Source organism: Xyrauchen texanus, chromosome 15, assembly GCF_025860055.1.
Source record: "Xyrauchen texanus isolate HMW12.3.18 chromosome 15, RBS_HiC_50CHRs, whole genome shotgun sequence".
Classification (NCBI taxonomy): Eukaryota; Metazoa; Chordata; class Actinopteri; order Cypriniformes; family Catostomidae; genus Xyrauchen; species Xyrauchen texanus.
This window is the reverse complement of record NC_068290.1, coordinates 34771766-34784908: the sequence shown is the minus strand read 5'-3', so window position 1 is coordinate 34784908 and position 13143 is coordinate 34771766. Positions and strand designations below refer to the sequence as shown.

The following is a 13143-nucleotide window of genomic DNA, read 5'->3' as shown; positions in this document are numbered from 1 at the left end:
CTTTCTGTGGAGCCGTTCGCCCGCTTTCAATGCTTCAGGCGAGGAGGAAGTAACACAAACCCCACTCTCCCATTAGCATTTCAGATGTCTAGTCCCTCTAATGGAGTCCCACCAGAAGGGTCTACGGTTTCAAAGGATTTGAAGTAGCCCAGTAGAATACAATGTCAGGGTTAGCTGATGTTGATTATGGTGCCATAACTTCACCAAAAAAGCTCAGGCTTTATCCTGTGGCCGCCTAAAGAAAAATGTGCGCACCTTAAACGTTGTTTATACTCCAAAGTGAAAGCATGCTATGTGTAACATGAGACGCACACTGTCAGCAAACTACGTGCAAAACATTAACCAATGTGACAGAATGAGGCATGAATTGAACAACATTAATTAATAGAATCCACAAGATCAGTGGGGGAAACCACACAGCGATTTAAAATAAAATATATGAAGTTATTATGTAATTTTTCATGTTAACATTCATGCCGCTAATGCAAACACACTTTACGTGGCAACAATATGCAACGGCTACTCTGCACTCTAGTGTGTTCGTGCTGACTGATCTCGACTGAGTGTAGAAACAAACCAGAAAAGATGTTGGGGACAAATTAGGTGGAGCACTGGGTCACACCCACCAATGACATGGACCAATGCTAGTAAAGGCTTTAGCTCACCAAACGCGATTTCTCGTCTTGATGAAAATTTTGAATAGATACAATATTCTTATGGAGCATTTAACACCTGAAATAAACATTCAAGCTCCAACAAAGCGAGGGGTTTGTTTTTTTACAGTGATGAAGTGCCCTGACCAAAACAACACAAGCCTTGAATCACGTGTCCGATGCTGCTGCAGTTACCAAAACCTGTGCATCTGGTTGCGATAAAAAACAAAAAGCTATTTTGATCATCGACATTAAATGCTGAAGAAACTCAAGGAAGGAATATGCAAAGGCCTTAAGGTGTTCAACAGCCAATAAGAATTTTTCCTGAAAGTTTGACTTGGCAAGATGTTTAAAAAAAAAAAAAAAAAAAGTGCCTCGTAAACTGTGTAGCCCATTTGAATTCTACGAAGAATTTTCTACTTTGAGCGCTATATAGAAAGTCAACCATTTCAAATAGGTCCAAATTTCATCCACAAAGTCTACACATATTTTCTACTGATTGTTGTCTGTACAACCATTCAAGGTGACTACTGCATCATTATTTGATTAAACGATCACTTTGTTGCACTCCGGTCTTTAGCGTTCCTTAAATGTCACATTAAAACAGAACTGTGGTTTGTTGCCTTACATGTCAGTCAAACAGCCTCTCACTGTTTACAATTTAAGATGCAAATGTGAACCAGGCTTTATGAAGGCACTCAAACATCTGGCTCTGCAAGATTACTCCCACGAGAGCATGAGAAGGACATTTATTTTCTTCATTTGAAAAAAAAAAAACACACACACACACACACACACACACACACACACACACACACACACACAGAGAGAGTACATTTTCTGCCTCCATTAATGTCACAAACTTAGACGTAGAGCAAATAACCTTCAACCTGCTTTGCCTTTTTACAATTGAACTGAATACTTTTTCACACTATTGAGCTTAACTTGCAAGCTTTCCGAGGTCAAAATTCTTTCAATTATGTGAGACCTTCAAATAAATGACACATGGAAACTCCCACAGCTAAAGAGAGAAAGGCTGTGGTCTGAAAGCCCCTCTCATTTGTGTGGGTCCTGTATAATTCATGACAGCTGTAAACGGTTGCCTTAGTCAAGCTAAAATATTTCTAGTTAATTACTGGTGTCTGAAAACAGAGCATGCAGCATTTCTGTGATTAAAAACCTACAGCGCTTGATTCAACCCATGTACGCTGGCCTTTGTTTTCTTTGTCAGTGTTAATGTGAATTTTTAATTCACACACGATAATATATCTACAACTAGTTAAAAGTTTGGACAAAACAAAAATTTCAATTCAGATCCAAAATGATTACAATCATAAATTAAATCCAGTGTCAAAACTTTTCATTGGTAGTGTACATAGTTTGTAACTGAAATGACATGAATGACAGGATTATAATCCATTGTATATCAACCATTTGTCTTCCACCATTTTTCATGAAGCCAACTCCACACCAAACCCTTTTATCCAACTCATTTTCAACAAAAACATTTGAAGACAACACTGTTCGTGCAGCAAATTCAAAATGTGTGTGTGTAATATATATATATATATCTTGCTTCAGAGTTCAATATGTCCAGCCAAGATGACCCCATGGTTCCAAAATCTCTTCAGCATGAAGATTCATTTCAGACAGGCATGCTGAAAACTACCAGATGGCCATGCTGAGCGACCAGCCAAACCGGTCAGCATCACAAGAGGGCCATTGTGCCTTTATCAGAGGACAGGAACAGGCTAAAGTATACATACTGGTTCCGGTCATTAACCCCTGCTGATAACACTGATCTAGCAGACAGCATTATAGAACTTCCAAAGAATGCTAAAGAAAACCACAGCAGATTCCTCCCAAATTTGGCACATTCTCAAGTTCCCAAATTGACATTTAAATCTACACTATGAGATCATAATACTTAAGTTGAATTAGCCATCCTCAATCACATCTGCAGAGTTTACAAGATTTGTATCAAATTATACACTTTAAAACTTGGGAATGGTCTAATAAGAACATTAAAATAAAATAAAAACTATTGTAAAAATAAAATCCAAAATAACAAACTTTTGTAAATATAAGCGAGAAATGATTCTGTTCATTCATAAAGAAACTATTTTGTTTTCAACCAGATTCAGAGTAAATAGGTTTGACTGCCATCTTGTGGGACTAAATGAAATTTACCTCCAATATTTCCAATCTTATATTTCTGACAAATACAAAATTCTAACAGTAACAGGTGTAAACATTTTCTTTTGATTAGACTGAAAAATTAGTTCAATATACTTGAATATAATGGTAACACTTTACAATAAGTTTCCATTAGCAGGGCCGGCCTAGGCACTGTTTTTCCCAACCGAATTGGCACCCCCCAGATCAAAATCAACGAGGATGCTTCTGAAGTATGTGAATTCTGAATAGTTGGGGTGCTCGGTGTAAAATGGAGATGTATCGTAATAAAAAACTAATTTAATGGATTAAATAATGTTTAAATGCTACTAAAACAACATAACAGTTTTTCATGTACAAAACATTTATTGCTTCGTTTTTTTCTCCACATGATCTGTTGCTGAAAGTGACAACAAAATTAGGACATACTGATTTGCACAATCATACACGTTTAGAAGTTTTGATGAAGCAAATGTGTGTTCACAAAATGAAGGGATTTTTGTGTGTTTGCTGGGATTCAAGGAAATCTGCTTGCCAATTTACAGTATTAGTCTTACATATTCAATTGAGCAGAAGTGTGCAATTATTTTGGAACAGGGGCCATATCAGCCATTATGTAGAACATGGAAGGGAGAAGATAAACATTTCTGCATAGTTGTATCTTTTAAGCCCAGGAGTAGAAGTGCACTCAAGTGTTTACAGACTGGTGGGACCATTCTGTGATTGCTTGAAGTTTTGCTGCTACTTTTTGGTCATGTGTTAGTAAAACTAAATAAAATTCATTATTTTACCATACTTCAATGCAGTGGTAATTTAACACTCTACATCAGGTGTCTGGTTTAATAGTAAAATAAAATATTCTGAAATTTTAGATTTTTATGTTGGCCGCAGAGAGGATAAAATTGTTTTATTCTCAGAACATTATCAACCAGTGTACATGCTCATGGGTCATGATGTGTGTCTCAATGCTTTTTTTTTGGCACCCCATTCAGCACACAACTGAATAAAACAGGCTGCATGACACTGGTAAATTATTACTACCAGAACAACATTCACATACAGATGTGAGGGACTTCAGCATTTTACATATAACACAATGAACAAACATATTGCTCTCTCACTTGGTTTTGCTTACATGTCCTGTGTGAAGATCTTTTGGTATTTTATTAAAGTTCATCTCTGAAAAGGTTCTCGCAGACTTGGCACTAAACAGCACACGCAGCCTCACGAATGGACAAGGAGTGGATGCATCACACTTTGAGCAGAATATTGCACTATTGAGCGCTACTTTTTTCGAAGAGGAGAAAGTGCGTGCACTCGCATGCATGTTTGCCAGATTGCATAAATTAAGTATGCCATAAGGTGAAATATACCTTGTGAAGAAGCTGAAGATTGGGTTTTTATTATCGAAATAGGGCCTACCCTAATGTAGCATCTAGGAAAAACTTGTACAAGCTACATTCATAAGTATTCTAGATTATGGAGATATTAATTACATGCATGCTGCTTCCTCTATACTTCACCGTCTAGACTCGGTGTATCATTGTTCTCTTGGTTTTATTAGCAATTAATTGTCTAGTACACATCATTGCGTACTTTATAGTTTGGTCTCGTGGCCTTCTTTAAGCTTAAGGAGACAGCATCACTGGTATTTTTTTAATTTTTTCTTTATTAAGCCATACAGGAAAAACTACCTCCTTATTTGTGCAATCTTCTGTCACTCATCAATAGCTGTTATTATTCTCGCTCCTCTAGATGGCAAATCTACAGGGTACCCAGGATTTGCGCTTATCTTGGTAAAACAGCTTTTTCTTATTTTGCACCTTGGTCATGGAATTCCATCCAGAACACATTACATCCTAATCACTTCGTGACCTTGGGTGAATTCAAATCTTTGATCAAAAATTGTATGACTGAAGCGTGCAATTACTATGCATAAGCTGGATTCTGTAATTGTAGTCCATTATTTTCATTAATGTGTCTTATGTCCGTTTTCACTGTGTTGATCTTATAACTTCTTGCCTTGTATGGTGTGCTTTCTTGACCAGGTCTCCCTTGAAAAAGAGAGTTAATCTCAAGGGACTTTTAGGTAAAAAAAAATGGTTATTAATAATAATAATAACAGAAAATTAAGTTTATTTTAAAGAAAATACACTGAACTTAAATAAAACCAGCAAAAACGGCCCACAGTGTCCGTGCCAGTTAAGAGGTTCTAAATAAGCTTTTTCTAAGTAGTAAATAACCTCAATGGCTGACATTAACAGTTGTTAACTTGTGATTCTTACCTTTATATTGCTCTTTTTTTCTCCATAATTTGCTTATTTGTTTACTCATTTTGTTCACATATGTTAAGGATCTGATTATAATATAATCACCTAGTGCTAGTGCTCTATATATGGGTAGAGGCACACAGTCGTCATGCTTCATTTTCTTTCTCGAAAGTATAATTGACTTTTTTCCTGATAACAATTTATTTTACAGTGTTCATGCCTACACATATTACATGTTACTATTATTAATTACTAAAAATAATATCCAAGTACAAGCATCTCTACAAAATAATTACACAGTAAATACATGTAGTTCATTAGTATTACTCCGTAATTATCTATGTAATTACACAGTTACAAAAACACTAAGATAAAGTGACCTTTTTTCTTTTGATTTGAATGAAACATGTTCTTCGTGAGATTCACCCAACAATATTAAAATATTTTACATGTGCCCTAATATTTTCCAGTCATGCAGTGTAAATTGTGCTAATACCACTTTACTGCTGCTGATGGGAATATCAGTAATACTATAAACAAAGCAGGCAGAGTGTTCTGTTTAAGTACCTGTTATCCTATAGCCACTGGCAGCCAACTGTCCAGCCATGTATTCTCCATCAGAGTTGTTGTGAGAGCAGCCCCATGTCCTCACCCAGACCTTCTGTGTGCCAGGAATCACACTGTCAAACAGAGAGAAACATTAAATGCATTAAATCAATGAGTAATTTATGTGCCCGTGGTTGTGTGGATATTCCATTCCTGGCAGGACAGATACAAATACAAAATGAAACTATGTTGGAAAAACAGAATCCACACCATCAGGGGAACACTGCCATGTTTTAAATACATTTAATGTGCACCTGTGAAAAGAACTCAAATATTAAGTTGTGAGATGGAATGAACTTCATAAAAACTGGGGTTCATTTCCAAGCTTGATCCACTAGATGGCGATAACAGTCAGGATTTCACTGTTATGGGATATTAGACTGTTCATTAAAACGATCTAGCTCCTGGAGGCATGAGCGAGATGGAAATCTTTTTCACACTCAGCACTCTGAAAACTCCATAAAAGTTCAGTGGTGTTGAAACTTGGTGACTGGGGAGGCTTTTGACTAGTGTTAATGTTACATTTGTATTGCATTTACATTCTGGGAAACCGGAAGGAACAAGGAGGAACAGTATTTGTGGTTTAGGATGCAGCTGATTCTTTAATAATGCCCTCGTATTCCTTTTAATTCTAAGCAATCAAACCTGCTGATTCCCAAGATACGGTTGTCTATACCATTTACTAGGGTTGCCATAGTGTACGGTGTTACCGGTTTTACAACCCCATAATAAATGAACCTAAATAATGCAATGAAAGCCAGATGTTCTTCACCAACATACCAAATTACACAGGCAGCAAAGTACACACTGACAGAAGATGTTTATTTGCAGGAAGCGAATACAATGTGCATGGTGGGTAACTGCAAGACATCTCAGATTCAGAATGACACAAGAAATGCCGTTAGACACACAGACACGTGCTTGAAGAAACCCACTTAATTATATTTTTAACAACAGATGATAGAAAAGCCATCTATGTGCATGTCTGACACACTATTTGTTCAGAGTCGTGCAGTCTTGTGGAGCACGTGCGTATAAAGGGTTCTCACTATTTTTTAGTTTCAGACTTCTGGAAAAAAAAATAAAAATAGCAAGAATAGTATCATCTAAGAGAATGCTGCAAATGACCATTTCAGCTCAGGAGGTGCTTTGAGTTCAGTTCGCTTCATTTCCACATTGTGAACGCAACTCTGCAGGGTCACTCTATATATAGAGAGAATATCTGTGATTAAATCATAAAATAATACAAAAACATGTTCACCTCGAACCATGATGTATATTATAAAGTGATTATTATCATCATTATAATTATTATGTTAGCATTTATAATTGTTTTTAGATCTTAATATGTTTTAGTAATTTTCCACCTGTTGTCATAGACAGATACTTGAGTGACGGTAAATGGAAATGTGGTTATATATGGGGTTTTTGGGGGGATTTTTTTGCCCACTTCCGTTATTTTAATATTGTATTTTTCATTTGAAGTGCAATTTGAATTTACAAATGTCTTTGGTTTAAGTTTTTTTAAATAATCTTAAATTTAAATTTAAAACCAATCCCTCAGCCAGGGATGCTGTAATTGGATATTGTGATTTTTTTTCATAGGGGGATTGTCCCTGTAGTAAGTGCACTGTAAGTCGCTTTTGATAAAAGTGTCTGCCAAATAAGTAAATGTAAATACATTGAAAGAAAATTAATTGATATCATTGAGCATTGCTGCAGTTTAACTGCAGTTAACACTTTCGCTTCACGTGTCAGTGTACACCTATATCAGACAGATGCTTTAGGAGCATCTCAGTTTGGTTGTGTTGCATCATAAATATACCATATTTAGGTCGCTGTGTCAAGTTAATACTTTCAAAAACACGTCTTGAGATCCCTACATTCGGATTTGCGCTCCATCAAGCTGTGTTTGAACACAAAAACACATCCTCATTTTGTGTGAAATCAGGTGGTACTTCAAGCTTGAATTGCTCAGGAATCTTCCTTATTATGGTCCATAGACATGATTAATTGCATTACTTTAATGCTTCATTTTGTTTGTATGTGTGTGTATATATATATATATATATATATTTTTTTTTTTCTTTTTTTTTTTAAGCAATATCACAAGCAACAGTGCGATATGGCCCTCAGCACTGCTGTGATTTGTCCGATTACAAGTGCCGTAGGTAATCACAGCAGTGCTGATTTAGGGCCATATAGCACGATTGCAAGTGTGATACTGCTTATATACAACAGTTCAACAAACAAGTAAATAGGAAAAACCGAGTATGGTCATAAAAACGCATTTGTGCATGGAACTACTTTCTTACGGGACGGATCAGATAATATCACGGAACTGTTTCAAACAAGTTATTCAATAATCAAGGATGGATGTGTGTGTGTGTGTGAGAGAGAGAGAGAGAGAGAGAGAGAGAGAGAGCGAGAGAGTGCGCAATTATCTGTTGCCACACCCAAGCAAAAATGCGTTCAGCTTTCTCAGTGGTAAAATAGCAGTCCAAGCAGGGGTATTCCTCTATTTCGAGGTAGCCGGTGCACAAGAGTCATTCCCTATAGAAATCTCAATGTCCTCCGCCCTTTTAAACAATATGTATCCAATGTGGAAACTCCAGTAAGATTAAGTACTTGAGTTGTGGAATTAATCAGTCTGTTGTGTCTCTCAGCTGTGATGAGCCTTCATGCTGAAGTTGTTCTATTAAAGCTATTTCCTAACTTTAGTAGTTATACAAGCAATCACGGAGCACTGTTCTATGTAAACAATGACTAACAGATTCACTTCACATCACCAACTCATATTACACACAAAAAATATTTTGCCACCACCTGCTGGCTAACATATGTAATGTAAAAAAAAATGATGTAAAAAGAGGCACATAACCTACATTAGCTCTTAACACATATGCACTGCTCTTACACTTTAGTTTATGATGACGAACACAAGCGGAGTGATGCACACAGTGAAGCGTCACAGTGCTGATGATGTCAGACCATCAGTGCTCATGGAGCGTCTCATCCAATCGAGGACCGGAACTAACTGTTATGTGTGTGTGTATGTGTGTGTGTGTGTGTATATATATATCACAATTAATTGTTTATTTTTTAATTTACCAAACAATTACCAAGTGCACTTTTCATTATTTCATCAAGTATTATTCAGTAACTATAGTTTCCACCCCAGGCATCCGAGAAGTTATCAGTTGGAGTGTATGCAAAATTAATAAACACTCAAGATAGAGGACATGAATCAAATCGAATGCAACGTAACCCTTGATCACAGCAGCATGTGCACCAATAATCCTGGCCTGTGAAATTCTGACTATGCCTTCCATAGTGACAGTTATTGTAATGTGACCGCCTGATGCATGTCTCACCTGTCTGTCTGAAGATCTTCTCCTGCAGGTTCTTGCTTTTGTTTGCGAGCACGAGGCACAATGCTCTTCCTTGCGAACTGGCGTTCATGAGGAGTGGGGTCATGCGAGGTCACCATATCCTCAATATCATCAACAGGAGACTCACAAACAGATGGCATGATCTAATATAAACAGATGCACCAAAACATGGCGGTTTACAATTATTAATTTTATTTTGGTTTTATTTTTTCACATCAGTTCATTGTAAAAAGTTCTGCAGTGTGACGATTTGATATTAAAAGTACAAATATCTCATATAGTCGCAGAATTATTATGACATCATGTAAGGCAGTTTACTATGAAAGACTTCAAAACAAGCTCTAGCACTAAAAAAGTTATATAATGTGTTTCAAAACACATGCACTTAAACTTTGCATCAGTATGTGAAGTCTCCAGCGCGGGAGTCCACGTGTTTGCCTTAAACAAGACTTTGATGAACAATTTAAGAGCGGGAACTTACCGGAGAGACGTTAAATATTATTTTACTATGAACCGCTGAAAAAATTGTGTAAGCTTGAGGCAAAATCCTCAGTTGTGGTGCTATTTGAGTTTCTATGTGCGTGTTGTTTTGCTCTCAAGCGGCCATGCTGAAACGTCACTCTCTGACCTCTGTTAAATACGGCAAGCGAAAGAGGACAGTCTTTATGGAAAGTTCAAAATGGCAATACAGACTACCACACTATTCTTATTAATTCTACCATAGTTAATTCAGTTTAGGGCACTTGTGGCTACTCAAAGGTTTTAATATTTTTTTTTATTATTATTATTTTATGTTATGAATGCTTTCTATATTAAACCATTTATCACATGTTTATCATGGCTTCGACCTTTAAGTGAATTGTGGTATTTTAACACGCGTACGGTGACCAGACATCCTCGCTTTTGGTGACCATCCTGATTTAGAACCATTTTGTGGCCCAAGAACAATGACGGTCTCTATTAGTGACAATGGCATATCAACATAAAGTTTGACAACAATAAATTCCACATACTGTAAATGCATGTAAAATGTTACTAACTACTAATTACATCTTATATAGTGTAATTAGATTACTGTACTAATTACTCAGTCTGAAAAGTAATTGCATTACTTATTACTTTTTAGCCTCGACCAGATGAATAATACAAGGACAGACATGAAATTATTCTTTTAATTCTTTCAAATAAATAATATAAAATCAAATAAATTGTATATGAACTGGCCAAAGAATTTATGGGGGCTGCATTAAATTAGAAAACATACATTTTAACATTAGATGTTATATTTTGATTTTAAATTCACTATTGTTTTATATAGAATTGTTCTATAGTCTATACAGTATTTAACACAATTACATACAGAAGTAACTAATTAAATTACAGAAAAATTAAAAGTAATCCCTTTCTTTACTTTTTTTAATGAAAAAGTAATTTCATTACACTAATTTATTACTTAGTAATGCATTACACCCAACACTGAATACAACTACTAAAACAAGAAAATGTAAAAGTTTATATAACTAAGACAAACAAGTGACACAGGCAACTAAATATTTTACATAATCAAACGGAAGACCTGCGCACAGACTCAAGTGAATCAATTAATCATTTATTTGATATAGTTAATTTACATGGATTCACTGAAATGATTTGGGCTTCCCAATGCTTCATAAAAAATGGTTTTCATACTGGGCACATTTGCTGCAGTCCGAATTTGAGTGCGATTGTTCCCAGCACCCCTGGCAGCGTTGGTCTCTCTTAAGACTCTCTTATGATTTTGTCAAAACCCAGTGCATTTCCGTACATCTGGCATTATCACAAACGCTCACAGTGCACATGGAGGAGAACACAATGTCGCTACATTTGTGTATTTTCTATTAATTTTGTGGGGGACACTTGAGCAAATGTACATCTTAAGTTTGGAAGTGCAGGTTAAGACAAAAACCTTTAAAAGAAAAATTTATAAATGCACACACTTAAAAGCTCATTTTATGAGTAATTGGCTAACAAGCCTGTCTCAACCAATTAAGACAATTGAGATATCAGGCTGATTTTATGTCACGAGAAACATTACTTAAGCACATTTAAAACCATGATGTCATGATTCCTTGTTATCTGCCCCGTGTTTTCCGTTTCACCCTTCACTGATCACATTCCATGTCATGTTTTCCTTGTTGTCCGCCCCGAGTCTCACTGTCCTTGTAGAAAACTACAATTCCCGGCCTCCCTCACTGCCTGCACTCATCATTGTTCTCACCTGTGTCTCGTTTAGTCTTTATTGTGTCCGTGTGTATTTAAACCCTGTTTGTTCCTCCATTCCTTTGTTGATTGTTGTTGAATGTTATCGTTGCATGTTCGCTTCTCCTGTTCCTCTGGTTCTCTGTGTTCGTTTGAGGTTTCCCTGCCCTTCATGGATGTTTTCCCCAACCTGTGTAGCCCCTTTATGTTTTCCAGTATTTAGTTCTTTTTTCCCATCGTGGACTTTTCATTTGTTCCTGAGTTTGTTTATTTCTTTATCTGTTTCATGTTTGCCAAATAAAGCCGCTTTTGGATCCGCACTCCCCGTCTGCCTCTTCCTCAAATCATAACAGAACAAACGACCACTACTATGGATCCAGCAGTACAACAGGCAAGCTACCGGCTGCTCTGCCTAAAACAAGGGGACCGACCGGTAGAAGGCCACATCTGCGACTTCCTCGTTCTGGCGAGCGTTTCGGACTTCCCTGACTCTTCCCTTGTGGTCTTCTTCAGGGACAACCTTAATGACTGGCTAAAAGAGCGGTTGCCACCGGAAGCTCCGCGACTTCATGGAGGTAACTTTACTGGTCAGTGGCTCACCGTTCACCGTGGGCGCTGCTGAGGAGGACCCTACCTCTCCTCCCTCAGTGGTGACTCTCCAGTCGCCCATGGTACTTCCTGTCACACCAGCCCCATCTGTCAGCGAGCTCACCCCCAAGCCAGTCACTTTCCACGAGCCAGCGCGGTCCACTTCGTCTGCCCGGAGGAGGAAGAGAAAACGGGCTTCAGCCTCCCGGCCCACGCTTGCCCCGGTCTGTGAGCCTGCTCCCACGCCTGTCACTGTGAGCGAGCCTGCTCCCACGCCTGTCACTGTGAGCGAGCCTGAGCCCTCGTCAGCCACGGTCAGCGAGCCAGAGCCCGCATCACCCACGGTCAACCAGCCATTAGCCCCCGATGTCAGTGAGCCAGCGCCTGTCGCCACCGCCAGCAGTGAGCTAGCGCCTCTCGAGCCACCTAGGGCTCCGCCTCTCAAGTCACTCGAGCCTTCCAGGGCTCCGCCTCTCAAGCCTCGCGAGCATCCCAGGGCTCCGCCTCTCAAGCCTCGCGAGCATCCCAGGGCTCCGCCTCTCGAGCCTCCCAGGGCTCCTCCCCTCAAGTCTCTCGAGCCTCCCAGGGCTCCGCCCCTCAAGTCTCTCGGGCCTTCCAGGGCTCCGCCCCTCAAGTCTCTCGGGCCTTCCAGGGCTCCGCCCCTCAAGTCTCTCGGGCCTTCCAGGGCTCCGTCCCTCAAGCCTCTCGAGCCTTCCACGGGCCTTCTCCCCGAGCCTCCTACGGCTCCGCCTCCCGAGCCTCCTACGGCTCCACCTCCAGAGCCTCCTACGGCTCCACCTCCCGAGCCTCCTAAGGCTCTGCTCCCAGAGACTACCGAGCTTTCTAGGGCTCCGCCTCCCGAGCCTCCTACGGCTCTGCCTCCCAAGCCTCCTACGGCTCTTCTCCCAGAAACTCCCGAGCCTTTCACGGCTCCGCCTCCCGAGCCTCCTACTACTCCGCACCCAGAGCCTCCTTCAGTTCCACCTCCTGAGCCTCCCACGGCTCCGCCTCCTGAGCCCCCCGAACCTTCCTCGGTTCTGCCTCCCTCGGCTCCGCCTTCCGCGGCTTCGCCTTCCACGGCCCCGCTTCCCAGGCACCCCGAACCAGTCCTTGCCCTACGGCCGCCTCCTAGGCCACCTCAACCAGCCTCTGTCCTGTGGCCACCTCCCAGGTCCCCTGAACCGGCCCTTGCCCAGTGGCCAGCTCCCGGGCCATCTAAAC

At 39.5% G+C, this 13143-nt stretch overlaps 1 protein-coding gene across 1 annotated transcript in view; it reads right to left on the bottom strand.

Annotated features, from left to right (window-relative positions):
- The window catches only part of LOC127655601 (threonylcarbamoyladenosine tRNA methylthiotransferase-like), a 483546-nt gene extending 473830 nt beyond the window's left edge, over nucleotides 1-9716 (bottom strand). Inside the window, exons 1-3 of the mRNA XM_052143491.1 lie at nucleotides 9578-9716; nucleotides 9079-9239; nucleotides 5666-5778 (exon numbers count right to left, since the gene is read on the bottom strand). Coding sequence (XP_051999451.1) covers nucleotides 5666-5778; nucleotides 9079-9236 — 271 coding nt within the window. The 5' untranslated portion in view covers nucleotides 9237-9239; nucleotides 9578-9716. The remainder of the gene's footprint in view (nucleotides 1-5665; nucleotides 5779-9078; nucleotides 9240-9577) is intronic.
- Nucleotides 9717-13143: the final 3427 nt, after the last annotated feature.